The following is a 25775-nucleotide window of genomic DNA, read 5'->3' as shown; positions in this document are numbered from 1 at the left end:
AGTAAAAACTAACATAGGGAATAGTCAAACTTCTTTTGATATATAATCATTTATTTAATTTACTTTTTAATTTACTGTAAGCATTTTATGTTTGTTTAATTTTTTATTACTTTGTTTATTTATCGTATTAGATTTTTACTTAATTAATAAGTTTTCACTTCTTTTTGTTAAAAGATATTTTTATAACCAACTAAATATTATTTATAAAACATCTAAGTAACATTTAAAGTTTTGTCAAACAAATATTTGATAATGTTTCTTGTGTGTGGTATGCTCATTTATTAAAATATAATAATTAAGATATGCTTTAGAATGTAAAAATCAAATTATATTTGGATCTTATAATTAAATTGTTTTCATTCTTCCCGGGATGACCTTTGGTAAAACAAAAATTTTAGGGCCCATTTTTACTAGCCGTATACGGACTCTAGATGCCCTCGAATTCTCAAGGCGCACGTAGATAAAAAAATAGGATACCCCTGAATTTTCCTTCTAGATCCGTCACTGAGTTTATGTACTTGGCTGTTCAAAACAACGAGGTTATGAAGATGGTCCTTAAAAACAACGAGCTTTCTAACACTCTGCTGAATAAAATAGCGAAGTTCAGAACTTGACATAAAAGTGAAGCTTTTGGCAGAATTCTTATAGAATCTCGCTGAATGAATTGGCAAGGTACCTAAGAATGCTTGTTTTCTTGGTTGGGACCTAAAGGTAATCTTTGGGGGCTCAAACCCCCGATTTATGCAAAAAAAACTCAAGATATCGTTTAGGCTTCAAAATTTACATATTCAAAACCTAGCATCTTGTTGACATCCTCATCAAAATATAAAGTTGTTTCATATTTTATTTAAATCAATGTTATTTATGTGTGTGTATATATTGATACACCCTGCTTGCGGTGTGCGCATATGATGTATATATATGTGGGCCCTTAGGGAGGTAAAAGTGAAATTGCACTAATTTTAATGTTATTTTATTAATTTCGTGAAAATAACGTTAAAAGCGGCGGACGGTTAATCATGCATCCCGTGGTGGCGCTAATCGGCTTTTATCCCGATTGCTTGTGGTGGCGCTAATCGGCTTTTATCCCGATTGCTTGTGGTGGCGCTAATCGGCTTTTATCCTGATTGTTGAGTGTTATGTGTCTTATGTCGGGGTGCAAACGAGCCGAGCCGAGCCCGAGCTTGACCAGGCTCGAGCTCGATTAACTTATGAGAGCTCGGGCTCGAGCTCGGCTCGATTCGAGCTTTGTTTTCAAAGCTCGAGCTCGGCTCGTTTGTATTTTCTCAAGCTCGAGCTCGGCTCGTTTATTATCTATTAATTAGTATATTAAATAAAAATAATATAGATAATAGACTTTTTAGGCTCGCGAGCTCGATAAGTGAAGCTCGAGCTCGGGCTCGATAAATAAACGAGCTTTGTTTTGAGGCTCAAGCTCGGCTCGATAAGGCTCGGCTCGTTTCGAGCTTTTTCTCGAGCCGATCTTGAGTAGCTCGCGAGCCGCTCGGCTCATTTGCACCCCTATGTCCAAAGTTTGATGCAAAACTACTAATGAGTTGGGGGGTCACATTAGAAACATCTCTATTCTAACAGGGTAGAGGTAAGGCTATCTACATCTTACCATCTTTAGACCCTACATTAGCCTTGCTAGTAGTGGGATTTACCGAGTATGATGATGTATATACATACGTATTGAAATTATTATTTATAGCAGTTTTGAAACCGCTCTCCAGGGCTGGTTTGATGACCATTCCAGTTATGAACATAGTTTGGAACATGTTTTTTTGGATAGTCAGGTTTCAAAATGAGCTTTTGTAATGCATTTGATTCACAGTTGACCTTTTTCTATTAGTTTGGTTTCAAAATGAGCTTTTATAATGCATTTGATTCACAGTTTGACCTTTTTTTATAAGTTTCTCATATAATTGACACAAATCGGTTTACACAGTTCATAAAAATGGCCGGAAAAGTCTTACATGCACATGTAGATTTAACACACAAGAAACAATAATCACACTCAACAGCCACTCCCTTCACAGTAACAACTGCATATCATAAACTGCTTCCATGCTATTGGGTTAGAGCCACACATTCAATCTCTATCTGCAGTTCACCGCTCTCAACGTTTTGCAGCTTTAGCGCAATGTCTTGCTTTGCCTTCCCGTCTGTCACTGTGATGGTACCGTTATTGACATGGGTATTTTTGTCTTTTCCTTCATCCATGTTTTCAAGTTGCTTTGATGGCCCGTTGGCATTACCATTGTTCTCTAACGCTTTGGCAACAGAAACCAAGGGTCGGATATCAATCTCAGCCTCACCCATAAAATCATCCGTTGAAAACTTATCCTTGTCAAAAACGTTCTGCATAACTTAAATAAACTTCTTAGCTAATCTAATCAATATTTTAATATCAGCTTTTGTAATTGCTTTTATTGTTTATGATTTAATAAAAGAGTAAAATGACATTTTCGTCCATGAGGTTTGGCTAGTTTTGTGACTTTCATCCAAAGGTTTGTTTTCCCGCATCTAGATCCTAAAGGTTTGAAATCTTGCCATTTTCGTTCAGCTCGTTAACTCCATCCATTTTTCTCCGTTAAATCAGGGGATTTTCGTCTTTTTTTGTTAACTGAAAGGGCAAACCGAATCACCCTTTAAGTTATCAATAAAGACGAAAATACTCCTGACTTAACAGAGAAAAATGGATGGAGTTAACAAGCCGGATGAAAATGGCAAGATTTTAAACCTTTTGGATCCAGATGCGAAAAAATAAAACTTTCGACGAAAGTCACAAAACTTGCCAAAGGGATGAAAATGGCATTTTACTCTTTAATAAAAAGTCAAAAGAATGTTGGTAGGTCCACCCGCCCGGCCCGTCTATCTCTTTAAAGTTTAACCTTGTTGACCAGCATTATCAAATACAAACTAAACAATATTTTGACTTACCACTTTCAAAGGTGGAACATCGTGAGGAATCGATAACATTAACTTTTCATTCCAGACGGGATTGAGGCTGCTCCTTATAACTCGTGTCTTCATTGACTGCAGCCAAAAGACAAGATCTTGTCACTTTTACACCAACATCAATTAATATTTACAAGTCAGAAAGCAAATAATAATATTTTAATTAGTGTTTTAGGCTTACTTGGGTTCCTAATGAGATCATAACATAAGGATCACTACTCCTCACATCTCTGATAACAAGGTTTGTGCCGCTGACCACATTGACTTTTATCATACCAACAAATTCCACCATACCTGCCTATAAAGTATAACCAATATGTTGGGCATCAGACAAATAAGTTCAACATAAAATATAACACTACATAATAAAATATCTGGTGATCAGACTTGTTGATTTTTACAAGCCACAACAGCGAAAATTACGCTTTTGATCAAGATTTTGAAGTCAAATTGGATCAAAACACTAACCAACACTCAGCAATCGAACAAGAACAGAACAATATGCAAAAAAGTCGGCCCACTTCTTTATTGCTATGTGAATCAAGATTAACCCAACAGTTTTTATTTTGAAATCAGAGGTGTTATTAAATTACTAGAGATGACAACCTATTTATTGATGAATGGGTCAACAGTCAAATGGGTAAAAGTTAAAAGAGTCAAATGGGTCAACTGGGTAAAAGTTATATTCTTATTGATGGGTCAATTTGGGTTTATATTTGATAACAGATAAAAAAACTTTAGCTAACAAGAAAACAAGTCGAACAAGTGGAATGCATAAGAAAGTGAAATTCTAATGCCTATTATTTCATTGGTAAAATCAAATTGTTATTAAAGTAATAAACTCTTGTAATCATATTTGAAACACTGATTATTTATCACAAAATCAAAACTTTAGGACAAAGGTGTTGCGGGTCAATGACAAGCCCATATGGCGGCCTCTATATTTAAGATAATCAAGGTAATTACCATTGAATTACTTTTCTTTTCGGCATCTTTTCTTTTTCTGGTGTTGAGAAATGCTTGACCAAAATTATGTAAACGCATACTGTTTAAATATTTCTTTTCCACTACAGGATTCACTCCTGTTGAACTGCAGTTGATGGCTGCTGGAGTGAAGGGGCAAGACAGGTGCTCGTCAGGGTTTGAAAATTGTTGCATTACATACTTTCTCCTGAGTATTATTAATAAATTTCAGAAATAAACACAAAATGTATTACAAGTTTTATTATCATAATTGTAGTTAGATGTGGCAAATTTGACCCATTTTCTTATGAGTTATGAATGGGTCAATTTGAGTAATCTTTTAAAACAGGTCAAATGGGTCAAAATTTGAGTAATCTATTATAGCTAGGATTATTATTGTATCAATATCGTTTTTGTCTCCATATTTAACACATTAACTATTTTTTTGAAAAGAGTAAAATGCCATTTTCGTCCCTGAGGTTTGGCCAGTTATGCTACTTTTGTCCAAAGGTTTGTGTTTCCGCATCTTGATCCAAAATGTTTGAAATCTTGCCATTTTCATCCGGCTCGTTAACTTCATTCATTTTTCTCCGTTAAGGCAGGGGTATTTTCGTCTTTTGTTAACTTAAAGGGCAATTCGGTCTTATTCACTTTGTGTACAAGCATTTAACATATGTACAAGCATTCAAACTTTGTGTACAAGCATTTAACATATGTACAAGCATTCAAAAAGACGAAAATACCCCTGCCTTGAGAAAAATGGATGGAGTTAATTAGCCGGATGAAAATGACAAGATTTAAAACCTTTTGGATCCAGATGTGGAAAAACAAACCTTTGTACGAAAGTCGCAAAACTGGCCAAACCTCAGGGATGAAAATAGCATTTTACGCTTTTGAGAAAAGGGCAAAAAAGTGTTCAAGGTCAACCCGACCTGCGCTAAAAATTACTCATTTTGACCCGTTATCCAACCTGCCCGTTTTGCCACCTTAACACTTTCTAGTTCTTCCTTTACTTGATAAAATCTGTACGCTCGTCTATGGAAGCATCCGGTAGCGGTTTCCTAAAGTTGTTTGGAATGCTGTCCTCATATTTCAAATTTATCGCGGTATTTCCACCAAGTTGTATCACATTATCAACATCTTCCTCTGTCCATTCATCCAGATTCACTGATAATATCTGTGCCAAAAAGTTGAGAAGGTTACTAATATAAGAGGTGGAAGCTTAGACCCATTAATTTATGAATTTGAGTTTTTTTTTTCCAACGGGTAAAATAAAACATCAGCTTACAACGAGTTATTTTTTGTCCAACGGGTAAAATAAAATGCCATTTTCGTCCCTGAGGATTGGCCAGTTTTGGGTCTTTCGTCCAAAGGTTTGTTTTTCCGCATCTAGATACAAAAGGTTTGAAATCTTGCCATTTTCATCCGGCTCGTTAACTACATCCATTTTTCCCCATTAAGTCAAGGGGGTATTTCCGTCTTTTTTGTTAACTTAAAAGGGTTTTGAATACTTGTACATTATGCTAAATGCTTGTGCATAAAGTGAAAAAGACTGAATTTCCCCTTTAAGTTAACAAAAAGACAAAAAATACCCGACTTAACAGAGAAAAATGGATCGAATTAACGAGCCGGATGAAAATGGCAAGACTTCAAACCTTTTGGACCCAGATGCGGAAATACAAACCTTTGGACGAAAGTCGCAAATCTGGCCAAACCTCATGACGAAAATGGCATTTTACTCCACTTTTTTTATTTAAAAAACTAGATTATTACTAAAACAAGATATAGTGTGTTTAAACTTTTGAACAAAAAGTGTTCAATCATTTAACACACTCTGATATAACACCACCTTATTAGTATATCTGCAAAATATTAGTGGATGATGTTAAAAGTATTTCTGTAATATCAACCGACGATATTATATGTATTCTAACTTAGGTTAGAATATTTGTCACTAAATCCCAACTTTACTAAGAATCAGCCGCGTGTTGCAAACTTCATCTAATTGTGTGTATTTATGAATCAATATTGTAAATGAGGCCATTAGTGTTAACTACACCTTTGATATGTGCACTCCAAGGCTTCTATGTACTCCAGAACACTTGATGCAAACAAATACTCCAAGATTTGCAGATCTAGTCACACACAGAAGGTGAAAATCTTATTAATTCAAGCAAAATACAAAAATAAATTATGCAAACGGGTGCGTAATTAGGAAATATGAATGCACTTACACCCATTTTGGATCAGGTGATCCACAATCTGCACATAAATCATTACCAGATACAGATAAAAAGTTTGCAAGCTTCCGTTTTGCACCTGATGAGAAACATCGCGTTGCAACCAAACTCAGTAATTTTGTTACATCCAGTAAGTAGAGTTCGTCCTAAAGCAGAAGATATGCCATTTACATAAAAAAGTATAGATAGGATTTGTATGGACCTGATTAATAATTTACATAAGGTCACATGTTTGAGGGCATGTTGGGTAGCCGCTCAAAACAAGTCTCTGTCGAAATGTTTTGGTTCGGGTTGGGCCGACCCACGAAATATTTTCTTGTCCATTTTAGTTAATGATTGATGCGTTAGTTATGATTACAAAAAAAAAAATATATATATATATATATATATATATTGTTTTGGTAATAATCTAAATATTTGAATAAGATGATTTAGGAGGTTATACAAATTCAAAATAGATTTTGTGCATAACCTGGCTAACAAATTGTGGTATGTTACCGTTAGGCTTCTATGTAAACGTATGGTTGCATATATTTTGGCCTAGCGTTACTAAGGGTACCCCACATACCAAAGGTTGTGAGTTCAAGTCCAGTCCGGGACATAGGTGGATAGGGGTGCATTTGTGTGCAAGTCTTTTCCGTCCATATAAAATATGATACTAACAAAAAAAAGAAAAAAAACTGAGCCTACCTGCAGATGGTGTCTCTTCATCATCTAACTCATCACTATAGTTTTCTTCATCATCTAAATTTAAGAGGTCAGAAAGAGAAGCTCCTGCAATAATAAATGTATTATTCAACGATCAAAACACGTAGATGGCCATTCATAACGTTTTTCTTTAATGTATTTCAGTTCTATCAACAGTTCGATAGTCCGCAATGACAAGATCAATATACCTGATATAGTAACTTTTAAACCAATCAAAGTTTTAAGACAAATCCTAGAACTGTAATTAAATATACACAACTAATGCATCCATGCAAAAATCTCAGTATGTCAAAACAACTTAACAAACAAACAAGCATTACATCACTTACAAAAAGATAAACAAGAATTAAAAAAAAAAACACTAAAACCCTAATTGATCAAGTGATTACCTGGTAAATCAAACTATTTGTTTATTTTCTAACACAAACTAACTTTTCATAACCCTAGAATTAATCACACACTTAACATAAATTGCAAAACAAGAAGAAGATATTAAAAGTAAATAATACCTGATAAATGATCTGCATCCGGTCTTTGTTTCCTCACAGACATTCTTCCTCAGCAATGGAAATAGAGAAAAAGATGTGTAAACCTATGCATTTCTATCTGCATTATGCATGGATGATATGAATCAAACAATTGTGTAAATCAAAATCAAACTGCAGGTGAAATTACCGTTCCGGATGACTGCATTTAACAACAGAAACGGAATGAAGAAAACGATCAGCGAATGAATATATGAGAATGAGAAATCCTGAAGAAATCTTTGAGAGTTTTGTTTAGATTTATGCTACTTGTGAAACAAACAGTGTCGGTAAATATATTTAGAAATTTGGGGATTGAGAAAACCTAATTATTAATATTATTAATTAATGTTATCTTGGGTTTTTGGAAAGAAGATTTTTTGGGAGTTGAGGGTTGCATGTCGACGAAGATTTCGTGGTCAATCGGCCGTTGCCTGTCTTTATCATCACGAACTTACGGACAGGACCTTCAACATTTCTCTATATTTCAAACACACCCCTTTGGTTTTTAACAAGACTTCAAGGTATGGTTGAAGCCCCTTGGGCAACAAAGCCCCCTTTAACAACCAAGTTATGGGATAAACCCCTTTTTCATCAATACTTATAACTCACACACACATCTCGTGAATGCTTGCTATCACACTGCCGAGGGGTCAATAGCGCCCCCTATAGCGCCTACGGTATAGGAGTGGGGGCACTATTATTGTTTTTGAGCTGAGGTGGTATGGGCTTAGTGCCCCGTACCGCACAACATAAGAGGAAAGTGACAAATAATTTTCTGTTTGACCAATTTAGCTAGAACAGTTTATATTTTTTTTGTCATCATTTTGCCAAATGTTGACATTTTTTCTTTGATCAAATAAGTTGTTAGTTATATTTTTATTTTATCTTGAAGATCATCAACGTCGACATTCGTCTTGTACTTTTGTGTGTTGTGATGCGTATTCAGGATTCTCATTTTTTTTTTTTAAATTTCAAGATTGTAATATTTTCGTGATTAAAACTTAGTTGTGATTTTTTTTTGCAACAATTTGAGACATAGTATCTTTACATCTTGTTCACATCCAAATTAAGTCTCACAGGTCACAATCAACATTTTACAATTATGAAATTACATATCAAACACTAAAAATCTGATGGCCCACGCATGTGTAACCAATTTAATACAACATCAAATTTTGACATAGATACATCGTACATGGAATTTATAGAGACATCTACAATCTCAACAACTGAATAATTGTTATTAACCAGAAATAATAGAACAAACTTTCGACATATGCAACCACTAATCGGTCTTATATGCTCTCTCAAGGTAGATATTCACAATAATAAAACTTGAACCGAAGAGTATCAAACCAATCAAACCATAAGCCTTGAACATCAACACTAAGACGTTATCCCAACACTCTAATTTGTATAAAATGCAAGCAAATCTCATTTTTTCAAGAAACGCTTGTAGACTAAATACTAGGGTTATCTCATTATTGTATAACTTTATTATTGTGACCTAAAATATTATTTTAAATTTAGGTAACATTATAATTGTACGTGGATGACCTACGGATGTCTATAATGTAACAGCCTGGCGTAATCGCATCATGATATTATCCGCTATGGCCGGGACGAACCACCATGGTCTCACGGATTTAAAACGCGTCATGATGGTGAAGGTATCAAACCCCTTATAAGGAAGCCTTCATTCCCCGACGTCCTCGCTGGCACACCAGTCTGGTCCCTGGCTCTGATACCATCTGTAACAGCCCAGCGTGACCGCATCATGATATTGTCCGCTATGGCCGGACGAACCACCATAGCCTCACGGATTTAAAATGCGTCATAATGGTGAAGGTATCAAGCCCCATATAAGGAAGCTTTTATTCCCCTTCACAACCAACATGGGATGTTACGCATAAACAACATGAAACTATAGTGTTTTCCACCACAAATCATTTCAAGTTTGCACGCCATGACTTTTTTTTATCAGGATTAGTTTTTAGAGTTAAGTTCTCGTACAAACAGCCTTATCGTACAAAACGTACGAAAGGCGTGAAAAAGCAAAAAAAAAAAAACCGCAGTGGCATTTTCGTAATTATTTGCTTGTATGGTAATTATCAAAATTACCCTACAAATGATCTTGTAGGATAATTTTGTAAAATGTTCTTGTAGGGTAATTTTGATCTTGTAAGTAATTTTGTAGAGTATCATAATTACTCTACAAATGATCTTGTAAGATAATTTTGATCTTGTAGGGTAATTTTATAGAGTATCATAATTACTCTACAAGCGTATCAAAATTACCCTACCAGAACATTTTACAAGATTACCCTACAAGATCAAAATTATCCTACAAGAACATTTTACAAAATTACCCTACAAGATCATTTGTAGGGTAATTTTGATAATTACTCTACAAGTAAATAATTACGAAAATACCACCGCGTTTTTTTTCTTTTTCACCCTATTCGTATGTTTTGTATGATGAGGGTAATTGTATTTGATCTTTTGTCTAGTTACAAGACGCATATTGATCCAGCCTGTTTCAACAAGTCTGACCCAACTCGGCCTCATCCCAGCCTGTTTCAACATATACTAAAATACTAGCAGCTTTGACCCGAACTCGTAGATACAAAACATCAATCATCTTCCAAGTTTACAATACAAATGTTTTTGAAATAGATCAAAAGCCAAGTTTTTTGGTTGTATAATTACTCCATGAGCTATTTGTTTTCCTCTAACCAAAAATCATAAAAAACAACATAATAAACAGATGATGATGAAAGCACTCCACAGGTATTGAAACCCCTAAGTAGCAGATTTAGGGATCTTGTATTGTTTCTTTAGGAATTGAGATGCCTCAGAATCACACCTGTGACACAATATTCTCAAAAGTGTTTTCGTATCAGCACCCAACTTGCTTCGGTCCGAAGCACTTGCAGATTTTAGGTCGTCTATAAGCTCCCGTGTCTGCATTTGGTCAACCATTAGTGCATAAACATGTGCATGTTGGCTTAAAATAATGTGGTTTCACCAATTGACCTGTTACTCAACACACGTGACCCGCCCATTTTCCACCCCAACCATATTTATATATATGGCCTGTGAAGCTTTTAGATATCCCCTCAAAACTAGGTATAATATCATGTTTACCAAAAAAATCACAGTATTAAATATACCTGTTTTTAAATTTATGATATATATACCCTTCCCTTAAAACTTGCACAATAGTATACAAGTTTGGGGTCTAGGGAGAAAGAGACGGTTATAATGGTCATATTACATATTATATTTACTGAAATAGGTAAATATAAAAGGTATATCTGATATCCATTTTTTGGTTGGGTAAATACAATATTACGTGATTTAGGGGCATATATGGAATGGCCCCTTTTATAAATTTTCGAAAAACTAACCTCATAACCCTGCAGCTTTATAACTTGTCGAACACGTGCAACTTGATTTTCAACAACTCCACGAGGAAGTCCATCTCCACCAGATATGAAAAATTCCTGACAAAAATCAAGCAAAAGAATGTCTGTAATCAGAAAAAATATGTTTGGATGCATTCATTCTAATTATATAAATTACGATGTCAATATAATAATCATATGATTTATGTCGACATTTAAATATTTATATCATGTTGCACATACTCCAGTGCAATGATGTTGGTGGTTTTACGGGATGATGGGCACCATATCTAAACAAAAACATTATAAATGACATTCTTCAGGTGTTTCATACACACACACACACGCACATACACACGCATACATACTGCAACAGTCCCAGAACTATGTATTATAAGAAATAATTGTTTCTTTAGGTTTTTTAACATACCTTTAGAACCTCCAAATCTTCTTCCAATGATTTAGCATCAGAAGGAATGAACAACCGTGATGGACCTCCATCTAATAACACTCTAATTAGACCGTCCTGCAAAACAACAACAAAAATTCTTATACGAAAAGTAAAAAAATAAAAAACAGTTAAGCATTTGAAGAAAGAAGAAATAAGAATCAGACCAGTGATGCTTGAAGGAGACTTGTTACAATTCGATCTCGAAGTGGTTCCACAATGACATCACATAGTTGATTTAATTCCTGTAGTGGTTGATCAAATATTACTTGTATCTCACATTATTAAAAAAACAAAATTCACATTTGAGTTTTATTGAAAAATCAAAAAAGTTGTACAAACATACCGCATCAAGTGGCTCAATGAGTGTTTCCAATCTGGATTCAGAAACACTAGGTCTATATAGGTTTTCAATGAATGGTTCTCTTAGATCCCAAAATATTATCTTAGTTCCTGTAGAACATTATGAAAATTAAAATCAGATCTCAAATCTATTTTAACCATTATGAAGTTAAAAAATATGCCTCACCGGTGAACTCACAAATCCGGTCAATGGCTGCATTAATGTCTTTCCTACTTCCATCAAAGCTTTCTTTTTTTGAGGTCTCATCTGTAAGATGAATATTTCATTTAGATGCGATAAACATCATAATAAATGTTTCTTTCAGAATAAACGATAAGATTTTGAGACTATATGTAATGGTCTAGAAGATATACTATTGGATTTTCCATGTTTTGTCTTCTTTGTCCAGCGTTCCCATATGCTGTCTTCCAGCTTGTTAAGATGACTGATTCCGTACTACAAAAATAAATTAGTCAATTTTAATAACATGACAAAACTTAGCTAGTTATTAAAGGAGCTAAATTCGTCGCACAAATGCAATTCCATTAATTTCTTGAAATTACAAAAGATTTACTTAAATTATTCAGAAAACTAAATATAATATAAATTTCTTGTCGTCAGAAGAATAAGTTGAAATTCTAGTACATTCTCATAAAATTAAACAATAATATTGCCAAATTTTAAATATAAATAAAATAGCCACTCACATAAAGGGTGTTTAATTGCACACACAGTGTAGGTGTTGTCAAAATATTAATGTCTCTTGACTTTCTCATATCAGGCAGCCTTGGGTCATTTAACTCTTTCTTAACAAAAGCTTTGATTCCACTCTCTCTTCTGTATCTCGTTAAAATTGGCACAGGTGGAATAATATCTTCCTTGCTAGCTGCATGGTCATTCAAGTTCACTATTATTTATATATTCTATGTTGTACATAGCCAATATATTTGAAAAAAAACTTAATATACATACCCAGGCTATCAACAACATGTTTTGCATATACTTGAAATGCATTATCAATGCCTCGGAACAGGCTATTCATTTCTCCGGACCTCATTGGAATTTTGAGAGCGAAAAACTGATCAATAGTCTGAAAGAACATAGAAATACATGTTATTTACGTATTATAGTGAATAGATATGGAAATAGATGCTCAAACAAAATATAAAAAGGACCAAAAAAGAAGAAAAGTAAATTATGAATTATTAAATTACTAGGGACCTCTTCCACAATGCGATAAACTTCAACAATTGAACTTCCATGCCGTTGCTGCATTGAAACAGGTTCCCATCGCTGAAAATTTATTTAAAATCATTAGCCAAGTGACATATTATGACCTAAATATTTGAGATGCCAGCTGAAATCAAACTTTTGTGAACAAAATTCAGAAAGACGTACTGGACCAGAAATCATTTATTATGTTACCTCCTGTTGAATGGCTCGCTCAACCCAACCCATAATTCTACTTAGTTGCGCGTTGACCCACCGCAACACTAGGGTTCCAGATATTGTTTCGATCTGTTACAAGAAAAAGAACAGTTGAAAATAATATACTTATAATGCTATATTAATTCTGAGACAAGCACACTGGTACATACATAAATACGGAAAACTGTACCTTATACGGAGAAAGTTTTTTCAAGGACACTTCTGACTGTCCACTCGAAGATGCGATAAGTTCCATAACATATTCCTCAAAACTATCAGCAGCGGGAAATACCAAAACGACATCCTCTGTAAGTTGCTCAACGCTGTTAAGGAAGGGCTTCTGCATATTTAACAAATATGTGAGATACTGAAGAAAAAGATAAGCAACCAGTTGATGAGCGATGAGCTTACCAACTTGCTTCCATAAAGCTTGTGAAGAAGAGACGCTGAAACAACGACAGCTTGTGAATGCCATTGAGATAATACTGGAATAAATACAGTTGCGTCTTTTTTTAAAAGTTTCTTGGTTTCTTCTCCTAATAGTGCAAGTGGATGTTCGTCTGTTGCGTTGGACATGGTCTCAACATCCTGCAATGTCTGAAATAGAAAAAGAGGCAGTAGTTTAATATATTTGAACAATATATTTAAACTTTTTTTACAAAACTGACACATCCAGTCAACTGAAGTATAATAAGTGATAAAAAAAAAAAAAACTCCAGTTTCCAATTCACCATGTTCATATGGAATACCGCTTACCCTTAAAAATGCACTTTTGATGGATGATGAGACATAGGACTCAATCTTATCTCCATCTGTCACATGTTGCATTGCCTGAAAAACAAATGAAAACCGAAAGTGAACTTTAATTAGGTACAAGCAGTGAGTAAGAACAGCATGTCAGGCGAAGGAACTTGGTTGTTTTCTTTGCATTATGAGAAAAATGATTCCATTGTGTGTGTGCGCCTGTATAAACACATATATAGGGGAGGGTTATCTTGAGAACGTTAAATATTGCGAAAACCATGAGAACTTGGTCAAAATTCAAATTTTTTTACACTTATCATTATTATTCGTATACAATATTAGAAATTAAATTTACACGTTTAAAGAACATGTATTCGTAAATAAAAAATATTTACACGTGTAAGTTTGCCATTTACACATGTGTAAATTTGTTGTATTTACACATGTGTAAAAAATTTATTAAAGAGTAATTTATTTCAATGTTGTATTTTAATTATAATGAGGTTTGTATTAAAAAATTGATTGGTGTTTTCATTCGTTCTCACGGTTCTCGCAATATTTAGCGTTCTCAAGATAACCCCCCCTACACACACACACACACAGAGTTAAGGTAGAATGGCCTGTTACTCACCGATCCAGGTTCTTCCTGAAGAAGTCTCCTTGCTACCATTGAAAGCGATACTACATTCTCCATCATTGCCAATGCCTATAAGGTATGGGAGAAAGATCTGAGTCGGCATCAAAATTTAATGCTAATATAGTCAAAAGCATCAAGTCAGGCTAGCGGGTTTTTTTTGCTTGATGTCAAGCTAAAATTGGATGTTATACAGCAACAAACACAGACATCCAAACAATGGTATCAATTAGACATTATTCAGCCTGAATTTCTGAAAACAAAATGATAGAAAAATAAACCTCAGAAAAGTTCAAGTGGTAATCTGCAAGTTGCTTGTCAGCCCATTTCTGAATAGGCATTAAAAAGGACTGTAAAAAGGTTAGCTCCTGAGAGCCCTCTTCAGTCTCAACTTTGCAATACAAGCTTTTTAAGTGCATTCTCTCTTGTGGGCCCCGTTCTTCCTTCAAGGGTACTTTATTTAACTGTTCAATGGCAAGCCTAAGAAGTGCATGCTCCCTAGTCATAACAAACTGCATAACAACAGCTCATTCGTGATAAGCACTTCATGTAATTCCAATAACAAGGAGATACGAGTCGGTAGAAAAACAACTGTATGTAGTTGTTATCAAGAGTGATATACATGCATCAATTCAAACAAGCTTGCCTACGTATAAAGAGTTTTTGATACCTGACGGAAGAGCACCCATGCGTAGCAGGTGTGGTGAATGGTTTCCGTAATTCCCAAAATACGCCATGTTGACTTTAAAAGCTCAAGTATTTCTTCAACTTCCTGCATGCAAAGCATAGAAAATTATCTGATTTTATGGATCGTCATCATATACTACCATAAAATCTGCTGACTTTTCTAATTTAAAGGTGGTTAGGCTTCCAAAGATGTTGGATTTTGTATGACACTAATAGAATATAAACATAATACCAAATGTTTAACGTTAAATATGCGAACCTCTGTTAGTTTTCCTTCATCGAGAACATCAAAAATGCTAAGAAGGAGTTTTTCATATAATCTGACATTTAAATGATAGCCGTCTGCCCAGTGACAAACTTCACCCGTTAAGTCACCGCGAGCTGGCCTCTCTGCAAGTGGTATAGCAATGTCCCTCAGAGATCTCAAACATTCTATGCGTTGAAGTTCACCCACAGATGGTGCAAATGACTGAGATAGGACAATTTTAAAATAATCAACAAGCATAGAATAGTATAATGGCATGTAAGCCTTAAACAGCGTTGGCTTTATGTTGCTTCATAATGCAACTTTTTTTTTGTTCCCAGAACTACATCGTTTCCACAAGTGACTGTACACAATATATTTGGCTCTATCAGCTATACGTTCAAGAACTTTAAGCCCATATATTGGAATAAACATAATAGAACCTCCTTCAACTCATAGCCGAATAGGGGTTTTAGCATAACTGCATAAGATATCAACAGATTTGCACTTTGGTACTATTTTAGTCATTGTATTTTGTTTTTGCTCTATTGGGTCATTGAAAGATGGGTTTTTGTCTTGTATGGGACATTAAAAGGATATTTAGTGATGCCCAAATAGGACAAAAACTCAGCAAGTCCGCATAACGAACCAAACGGAACAAGATGCCATTTTAATTACTTAAATGTGCAAAAAGGAGTACAGTGACTAAAACGGGACACACGTGAAAGTACCTTGATATATTATGAACAAAAAAACAAAAAGATAAGAACTATTATAGATAATTTCAAAAGGTTTTAACCCTTAAACCATCAAGTCATCAACAAGAAAATACTGACCTCAGATTCTTCAATTCTTGCCAAAAGAACCCTCATTTCACTTGCTTTGCGCCCAGATTCCCCGAATCCCACAACTGGGTGATTCACAAGCCCTTCCTCGAGCATATTCAACTGAACTAACACAATAATGGAAACATGTTACACGAATATCAAGTAAAGTCTTAGGTCTACTTATACCACAATAAGATAAAGCAATGAAACGATATGCGCAATTGACGAAAGAGAATTCAAGGAGAGAGAAGGGACTTGCTTGTCTTTTTTGCCACCTAATATAAGCTTTCTTGTCAGAAAATTCAGTTCGAGAAATACAAGATAATAACTCCAAAGGAATCAAAAGAGCATCCATTCTTTTTCCCACTTTGCCAGCCATTGCATTCAGTAGCCCTTGTCTTGTTCTGATGTCCATTGCCTCAGAAATCTGTGGTTACAACAATCATCATTATTATTATACAAATGTCTAAGCACAAACCATACTACTTCATATACTTGTTTGTACTGAATGTCCTTTTTTTATAAATATGTAAGAGAGCCATTTTTACTTGATAAGTGTGCATATATTTTTTCCTATTTGGAGGCATAGCATAGTCAACTCAAGCAAATTATAGTTATAAAAGATCTGGCACGCCTTCGTTCACACTGTACCTCCATCTGGACGCGCATTGTCTCCAGCAAGCCAGTCAAACCAGTTGACTGTTGGGTTGTAACCTGTTCACTCTTACTCCGTCCAAGCTTCTTCAACAGTCTGGATTTCTTTTCTTTTTTCTTTTCCTTTGATGGCACTATAAGGCCCCTGTTTGAACAACAATTTCATTACAGTCAAAAGATACTGGCAGCACTAGGGTTGTAAAAGAACCAAGCACAGCAAAATGACCACGAATACAACATTAAAATTGTGTGTGTGTGTATATAGATAGGTAGATATATGCATATACAAACAGATTTACACATATATATAAAGTTCAAGCCAAGAAAGATTAAGGAAAAAAATGAATACCCTGAAGCCCCAGCAGCAGCCAACAGAATTTCATAAGCCGTTTCACGGAGGTCATCATCGTTTACACCTGAATAAAAGACCAAACTTAAATTATACTATGAAATAGAAACTTCAGATAATGATTAAACCTCTGGTATTCCATTCCATTCCATTTCAAATTATACTGTGAAAAAAATCCAATTTCAATGGACTTATTATATGTATTTATACAGAGTAATCTTTGGAGCTCTTAGCACATTTCAATTCCATAAATCTCCTTCTGAACCGACTTAAAAATCATATGTCCCAAAAATTTACTCAAAGAAAACCATTTGAAGCTGACACTAATTTTGCGTGTTGTCAGTGCAGCTTTAACATAATTGATCAAAAACACAATAACAGTGTTGTGACTCTACACCATGAAAACAAAATTCACATTAACTGAACATAAAAAAGAATCTTTTTATCTGACAAAGCTTCTCCACATCTGTGTTTACCTGTTGCGAATGAAGGCAAACCCACAACCAGATCAGCAGTATCATTTAATGTTCTCCGTGAATACCTACGACTAGCAAGTTCCTCTAAATCATCTTCATCCTCAAAATCATCAATGTCATCAACGGTTAAATTACGATCTTGCCCTGAGTTAATGGATTGTGATTTTGATATCATAGCAGGTGCAGGTTCATCCTCTTCATTTGCATCAAATGGATTTGATGAGGTTATGTCTGGCATAATGGGTGATGGTACCACAAAAGGAACAGCTGGTGGAGCCCTCCTTGGAGGCGACCCTGATGATTCAGGATTGGTAGCCAAAAAAAACTCACCTTCAGATTCTGCATTCTTCATTGTGATGAAAAAAAAAGGAAATAATAATTATATAATAAACCACAAGAAAGATGATGCAGGTTCAGCATTAATAGTAACAAGTGCCGCAGTAATGTATCACTTTCATTCCAACAACATTGCAACAATTACCAAATTGGAATGCCCTCCATTTATAGCAACCTTTGTTGTTGAAAAATTACAAGCCACTTTGTGAAATGGATAATGGTCCACGTATTTACACCGATTAAAATTTAGGAGGCATCATGATGTATATCCATCAAAAGATTATGTATTGCAAGGTTGATTTGAATGTCGTATAATAATTAAAAGCTTCAAACTATATGCATGTAGGGTCAATTATTGTTTCTACCCAGGGCACAAAGACTATATACTTTTGGCCAGCATCATTAAAAAAAGAGCAATATGTGGCAGGTCGCCTACAAAATGTTTCAATCTAAATAGATAGAGTTTCTGTCTGTCTCGGTTCACCAAAAAGAGATGAAAATCTAAATTATATATTATATAGTGACATGAAATACTCAATTACCACATTTCCATAGCCACTCCTGACAACACTACTTTCACCATCACATATAAGTAACACAAAATATCTCATATAGTTTCGACATTCAATACTAGCTAGTTCAACTTACCATATGAGGCAATCCAGTACTATCATGATAATCTCTAATAGCTTCCGAAAGTTCAAGCTCGTCACCTGCATTACAATTCAACTTCAGCACCTAGTAAAAACATCGATCTTAAGTTAACCAAAATGAAACCAAACAGCCAAACCCTAAATATCACATCTGTTTCAAATAGCTGTATTTTGTTTTCATATCATACCTAATTCTTCTCACCCCCCATACACTCATACACATAGTCATAATACATTTTGCTGCAAACTAACATCTACTGGATATCAGATATTAGGCATCTAGGGTTTGCATTTGTATAGTACTAATCAATTCGCTATTTTATCATCTTACAACATAATCCTAATTCCTAACCCTAGTGCTTAACATAACCTCATTCAAAAGTAACAAGTCTTAACAAATTCAAGGTCAAAATGCAGCTGTACAAAACAATAACAAAACCACTAACCTTTCTTCACGGAATTGAGAACATAATCAACACTAACTTGATCTAGATCCACATCATCCAATGAAACAGCACCAGGTGGCATTACAACTTTCTTAATCAAACTACCAGACAACAAGTAATTAAGAAGTATCCGCCTATCTCTTCGGTACCTCTGCAAAAGTTCCACTTCGTTTTCCCTGTCACAAACAAATCCATACATATCAGTACATCTAGAAACGTTATTAAACTAACATTATTGTTGTTGAATTGGATTTAGAACTACACATACTCTTCCATGACGGATTCAAAAGCTGGATAACCGCTTCAATTGTGTAGAAGATGATTTTGAATGAGATGAATGAAGAAGTTGAAATTGAGGATGCGAGATCTGCGGCAGTTGAAAGTTGAATGCGAGAAGTGTGAATCTGGATGCAGGGAGACGTATTCGAAGTGTTTGGATCTCTCGGTTACTTGCGATGACTGATGATGAGTAGATTGGACCGAGCAAGTGTGTGTGTTTTTGTGTGTGAGAGAAGAAGGTATTTGTGAACAGTGACATTACGCATGAAGATATTAACAGTGCTTTTTTTATATATATAAAAAAGGTAAAAGTAACACGAAAACTTATAAATTTCAAGAAAAAAAAGGTGTTACAAGTTGTTGTAGGCTGTAGATCAAATTGTGTATAGCGCTTAGTTTTTTTTTTTTAACGACAAATTTGGATTACTGACGAACCAATGGAGTATTAATCGTGTCATCGGTGGAATCATCCAATTATATTCATCCCCACTAGGCATAATATCTATATACCAATTCAGGAGAAAACCAAATAAATATGGCAAAAATCCCTTGTAGGAATCGATCCAAATGGTAGACAAAAAAATAAATTAAAAGTAATTGTGTAATAAGGGTAGGTAGGACATAGTCGGTAACCCCAATCCAATTGGGTACCAAATTCAAGTAAGGAATTCCTTGACTAGTCACCGAAGAAAGCTCGTGTGTGTTTGTGAGGGAAGATGGTGCAAGCTTCGGAAACCCAGCCGCCAATGGACGTGGGTTTCACGGGTTCAATTCAGACCAGACGAGGTGTACACTTCTAATTGGATGTTGAGAGGGTACTAACGGGTTACACCCCGGCCACCCTAAGATTTTTCCAAAAAAATCAATGTACACTGGCTGTAGTGAAAACTTAAATTTAACAATAAATGAAATCGAAACTAGAAACCATAAAGATGAATATCGGTACGGTAACGATACTTGATATAAATTATAAAGAGAAAATAAAATTATTTTGAATATAACTTCGTTTTCAATAAAATTTATTTTAATAGCGGACAATATGATTTGTTTATGATTTAATTAAAAGACATTTGTAACATAAAATTTTCCTTTTTATGAGTATATACTTTCGTTTGGAGTTTTCGATTATGAAAAAAATTAGGTTGGCGTCAACGCAATCTATTTCAGATTAAATTAATATTAGTTGAAAAAAGGCTAAACAATTTAAACCCATCTAATATCAAATGAACACTTGTTATACTTAAATACTCCTCTTACTCCTATTAAACTTTACACTAGTTATACTTAAATACTCCTCCTGCTCACGTTTGAATCTAGACATCACATCCCCTTTAGAAGATAAGTGTCTCTACCTAGTGAGTTACCTCCTCTCCAAGGGGGTATAGTTTGTATTATTAAATGAACAGCTACCTCCAATATATTTAGCCTATCCCTTGTATTATTAAATGAACACTTGGACTTAGCTCAACCTACTCCTACCATTCTCAACACGTACTAAAGTGACGTGTTTAAAAGTCGTTTTGACCTTTTACACACGTCCACACCCATACATCGCCACTCAAGGCCTGGGACCATAAAACCGAACTCTTCGACTTTAACCCTAACGAAGTCTTGACAATTTTTAAACAAAGAAGAAAGAACAAGTGAGCTACCAAGAAGTTATTACAAAGAGTTACCAATCTGTTATATCAAAGAGTACAACTTTCAAGTCCATTGAGCCTTTCAAATGCATAATATGTAGAATAACAATATAACGCATCATGCAAATAATAATATGCCACATAATCAATCAAATATATAGTTCCACCATTTTCACACACACACACACACATATTTTGTTATGTATATACATATATGGATATATATGCATATATATGTATTATGTTTATGACTATGTTAGGTCATCTTCATCAAGGGCCTCTCCATTCTCCAGTGAATTAACTTCCATTGCAACCAGCTCACCAGTAGGCAGCTTCCTTGCAAGTCTGATGATCTGCAACATTGTTATATCAAGTAAACTTGACATTTCTACATTTCTAATACCATACTCAAAAATCCTACCAATTTCAATTTAATAAATTCCAACACGTATACCAAAACAATTTGTTACAACTACGATCCCATGTAACTTGCAACGTCACTATTTGGGCGTATTTGTAATCTTGGATTACCAACTAACTCATTATCAATTAAATGCCTAAAACCACATAAAATGTTTAAAAAAAAGTTAACACCGGTTAAGGGTTTACCATATGATCGAGATTGGATACAGTACTGGATTTAGCTACACGTTTGATTTCTTCAACATCAGCCTCTCTGTATGCAGAAAGAAGCTTACTGGCACAATGACTCTGGTCACTACTCAGAAACGTATCAATCCTGCAAAACAGAAGCCAAAATTTACCTAATTTTCAATACAACAAGGGTTCGGTTTCGAGCATGAAATTTACTAACATAATTAATGCATCATTTAAAATTCCTACTGTGAGGGTGTTTGGGAATGTTTAAGAGCAGTCAATAAGCACATACTCACATAGCATTAATAAGGAAGTTGTTTCAAAGCATCACATCAAAAAACTATAAGAGAAAACTGAGGCATCAACCTTGATTACGAATTTACTATTGTCTCATCCCCATTGATACTCGATTCCTACAACACTAATCCCATTATACATGACAAAAAGTGTAACTATTTCCCATTAATTATACAATATTTGTTTGTTTGAAGTTGTATCAGGTAATTGTCATAGAAGAAAAATCTGCATCTTAACTCTATTATTATCAGGAAACTTAAAATTTTTCCTACCACATAGGATTATATTTTGTATCCAATATTGATTAAAAGTTAGAACTATTCGGCATCTCTTATTCTGAAACCAAACTTGTTTCAGTCCTACTTTTGGAACCCTAGATACTCGTAAAATTTCTTTATGAAAGGGACAAAAACTATAGTTTTACCAAGTTAGTGAGTTACAACTTACAAAACCATGGAGTAAAAAAAAAAGTCAACTTACTGACAACAGTCGTTATAGCACTGTTCTGCTTGCTTGAAATCATGAGCAGAAAGGTATACAATAATTGCACTAAGATAAGCCTGCATTAAAAAAAACATGATTTATTATTACTTGCAAAGCAGACATGGAAAAAAAATTAACTACAAAAGAGTAGAAAAACAGAGCCCAAAAGCATGAAACTTAAGAAAGAAAAACTAATGCACCTTGCATTGGCTATGGAGAGCATTGCATTTATTAGCTGCTACAGCCCATCTCAAAAGAAAACTTGCAGCATCCGTGTACCTTGAAGCAAAATAACAACATTTGGTATGAAACACGAAATCTAAAAAGAAAGCTTCGTAATGCAAAGTCTAAGATTGCCACCAGATTTATCAACAATCAGTCAATCACATAATTAAATGACACTGATATTTAATTTAAACATTAGTAAAATAAACATTAGTAAGAGAAAAAGATCCATACTTTTCAAGTTTTATGTAAACATTAGTAATGGCGCGATATAAATCAAATGCCATATTTTCCTTGCCATCCTCCTCAAGTAGTGAGCAAGCATCAGTATACATTGCAATGGCATCCTCAGGCTTAGCATCTTCCAGAGCACTGTAAAATAAAATTGTTATATAATATAATATAATATCACATCTTATGCTGCAAGATATTCAAAACGAATTCAAGTGTGATATAAAGCGTTTTATTTACAGTTAGCAGGGAAAATCACATTTGATTTACAGTATACATTCATAAATTCTTTGACCCAGAAAAGGATTGTTACAATTGACTAAACTAAATAATATCACATCTTATGCTGCAAGATGTTCAAAACGAGTTCAAGTGTGATATAAAGTGTTTTATTTACAGTTAGCAGGGGAAGATAAATGCCTACCGGGCACCTTTTGCAAGCGCATCAGACGCAGGTTGTGACCTGCCGCATTCATTGTAAAGCTCAGACGCCCTTCTGTAAAAGTCAGCAACTTCACTCCAGATGCCTAATTCAACAGCTAACGCAGCAGCAGACTCCATATGCTTAGCAGCATCCCATGGTTTGACTTTTTGTCAAGTCTAAACAGTTGTAAAGACAAATGATTTTCTAACAGGAAGACATGATCAGTTTAAAAAGGATATGAGGCGAGCATTTCTTGTCCTTTTGAAGCTTTCTCAAATGCTACTTTTGCTTTCTCATGTTTTTTGGCAAACCTAAAAGCAGTAGCTGCCAAGAGTAATACATGATTTCATCCTCGTTAGACTAACAAGTAACAACCTCTTAAACTTATAGCTGCTTTTATCCAAAACGTAAGCTGCAACAATTTATAAAGGCTAAATGTTAATCCTACAAAATTATTTACCTGCCTGCTCATAATATTGAGTTGCATTCTTCCAGTCCGCGCTCCATCGTGTTAAAGTGAGTTTTGTTCTGTTGCAGTGTGAGAGAAAGAAATTAAAACAGGCAAGTAGGCAACTATAAACAAGAAGATAATATAACTAAGAAGCACTTTTTTTCTTATGTAATATTCAGTAGAAAGTACAAATAAAGCCTATAATGCAATCAGAAATCCTGCATTAAGATACTGACTTACTGACTTCAAATACTTATTACCTACAGTGTAAATCACATACAATCTACAGCATCATACAAAACTAATATCAATTCAGAGGTCATGAAGAAAAGCAAATGTATGTGTATTCTGCCATGTAACAGACCTTAGCATCTATTATTCCTGATTAAAAAATACCTTGTCCCACGATTAATCGAAAAGGTTGTTGCAAATTTTAAATTTAGATCTGTATATAAACAATACCCTTATGACTAACCTTGTTTACAAATTGAACTATCTTTCACCTAGACTTCTATCTGTATCTATGGAAGCAGTTCATATATCATTTTCTAGAAGCTTGTTCAGAATAAGGTACTCCATAATCCATATTTCACTAGGACTGCCGTCTTCCACTATATATGCAAATCAATGTAACTACTTAACAAATGCCTTCATTTTTAACAACCTTGAACCATCTCAACACGTCAAAATTAACGTGAACCTTTTGATCCAAAACGAATCAACATTTATCAGGTGATCCAATAGAAGCATGATGTACCGTAAATCATGTAACACCTGACCGTCATATCCAACACGATGAGAAAAGGTTTCTATTCTCACCTAGCTTAAATAAATTTGTGAAAACAGAAACATATCACTTATTCTCTATCTGACCAAATATCTTTTAAAGTATAACCTAATAAACTGAAATAATGCGTATGAGCCAAATAACATTAGGTTTTAACTCCAAAATTCCAGTGCTAGAACTTATCTAGTGATCTGCATCTACAAATATAACCTAATTCAAGCTGCTGCTGGTACAGATTAACATGTAACGTCCTCGTGTTCATATCATTCTAGTCAAATCGTCACAGAAAACGAACGAATAAACCCTAACTGGTTGAGATTATATGTTAATTCATTAAACCTACTTAAATCATTGCAAATTCAATCACAAACAACATGAGTATGAAATAAACAGATCGTAAGGGATTGTGAAGAGTGTAAACTGACAGTTTATCGGCTTTGGCGATGAGCTTTTCGGGATCGGCAGCAGCCATGGATGATCTCCTTTACTGTCTTCTGAAATTTCGGATCTTCTGTGTTCTCGTGTAAGCTTGGTCCGGTCCAAATAAAGCCCATTATAACGGCCGGTTTGGCTGTTTTTCTTTTTCTGAACCGGTTTTTATGGGAATAAGATCAAACTAGTAACAGGCGCGGGTATATTGCAAAACGTCGAGTAGATTAGTCCATGTAACACCACGTAAAAACGTGTCTAATTATGTAAAGACACGTGTCCTAAACTCTAAATATGGGTGAAAGATTTAGTTTGAAGAACTAAAGTTGACAAACGGTGAAAATATGTATGCGAAGGGACTAAAAGTGTCAACATGCCAAACTTGTGCCTCTGAATGACCATACTCGGAGAATATATTCTTAAACGAGTGATTAATTGGATATAAGAAGCCGTTTGTGAAAATAATCGGAAGATTATAAAAGTACAGGGGTTAAACGTGTCAACATGTTAATTCTTACCTCTGAGTGACCTTTTAACGAACCCGAGGCTTCGAAATATTCAAATATACTCTCAAGAATAAGTGGTATAAATTTCCTGAGGTTTCGAGATCGTTAAGCAAGTTTTCAAGACTTTGGGTGAAAAGTGTCAAAGTGATGAAACTTGTGTTTATGGTTATATTTAATGAAACCGGGCCTAACGAAGTTTGAGTATACTTCCTTGAGCCTCTACAAACTAACTACAAGGGCCTTATATGTCAAAAATGAGGTTGTATAAGGTTTTAAATGGCCAGGGATTGAATCTGCCAAGTTGTAAAATGTTTTAACCTGATCTACAGGTCGTCGCGGCCCGCGTAGACT

At 34.7% G+C, this 25775-nt stretch overlaps 3 protein-coding genes across 6 annotated transcripts; all 3 read right to left on the bottom strand.

Moving 5' to 3' along the window:
* Positions 1-1894: 1894 nt before the first annotated feature.
* Positions 1895-7806, bottom strand: LOC110937479 (probable ADP-ribosylation factor GTPase-activating protein AGD11). Of its 4 annotated transcripts, none has more exons than XM_022179906.2 (10): positions 7548-7806; positions 7382-7478; positions 6855-6938; positions 6159-6243; positions 5984-6059; positions 4938-5101; positions 3928-4132; positions 3143-3259; positions 2944-3039; positions 1895-2369 (listed from the first exon to the last, which is right to left on the bottom strand). In XM_022179906.2, exons 2-10 carry the CDS (start codon positions 7422-7424, stop codon positions 2268-2270), a joined length of 972 nt encoding a protein of 323 aa, XP_022035598.1. In that variant the 5' UTR covers positions 7425-7478; positions 7548-7806; the 3' UTR covers positions 1895-2267. The 4 variants fall into 4 exon arrangements, with proteins under 4 accessions (XP_022035598.1, XP_022035595.1, XP_022035596.1 ...); XM_022179903.2 differs by having other exon boundaries at positions 1895-2361; XM_022179904.2 differs by having other exon boundaries at positions 1895-2361; positions 7382-7464; positions 7548-7749.
* A 2180-nt stretch (positions 7807-9986) lies between these two features.
* On the bottom strand, positions 9987-19616 carry LOC110937478 (protein unc-13 homolog). Its single transcript, XM_022179901.2, has 26 exons — positions 19344-19616; positions 19076-19251; positions 18625-18689; positions 17641-17986; positions 17165-17231; positions 16813-16960; positions 16421-16588; positions 16171-16281; positions 15350-15559; positions 15074-15175; positions 14685-14915; positions 14401-14475; positions 13782-13856; positions 13437-13622; positions 13216-13365; positions 13023-13115; positions 12819-12890; positions 12570-12687; positions 12305-12483; positions 11972-12053; positions 11784-11864; positions 11601-11707; positions 11422-11499; positions 11237-11332; positions 10810-10905; positions 9987-10363 (listed from the first exon to the last, which is right to left on the bottom strand). Exons 1-26 carry the CDS (start codon positions 19349-19351, stop codon positions 10202-10204), a joined length of 3282 nt encoding a protein of 1093 aa, XP_022035593.1. The 5' UTR covers positions 19352-19616; the 3' UTR covers positions 9987-10201.
* A 1382-nt stretch (positions 19617-20998) lies between these two features.
* Positions 20999-25067, bottom strand: LOC110937477 (gamma-soluble NSF attachment protein). Its single transcript, XM_022179900.2, has 9 exons — positions 24915-25067; positions 23712-23779; positions 23491-23575; positions 23252-23410; positions 22831-22968; positions 22572-22650; positions 22369-22448; positions 21604-21733; positions 20999-21347 (listed from the first exon to the last, which is right to left on the bottom strand). Exons 1-9 carry the CDS (start codon positions 24959-24961, stop codon positions 21246-21248), a joined length of 888 nt encoding a protein of 295 aa, XP_022035592.1. The 5' UTR covers positions 24962-25067; the 3' UTR covers positions 20999-21245.
* Positions 25068-25775: the final 708 nt, after the last annotated feature.

This window comes from Helianthus annuus, chromosome 4 (genome assembly GCF_002127325.2).
Source record: "Helianthus annuus cultivar XRQ/B chromosome 4, HanXRQr2.0-SUNRISE, whole genome shotgun sequence".
Taxonomy (NCBI): domain Eukaryota; kingdom Viridiplantae; phylum Streptophyta; class Magnoliopsida; order Asterales; family Asteraceae; genus Helianthus; species Helianthus annuus.
This window is presented reverse-complemented; position numbering and strand designations above follow the sequence as displayed.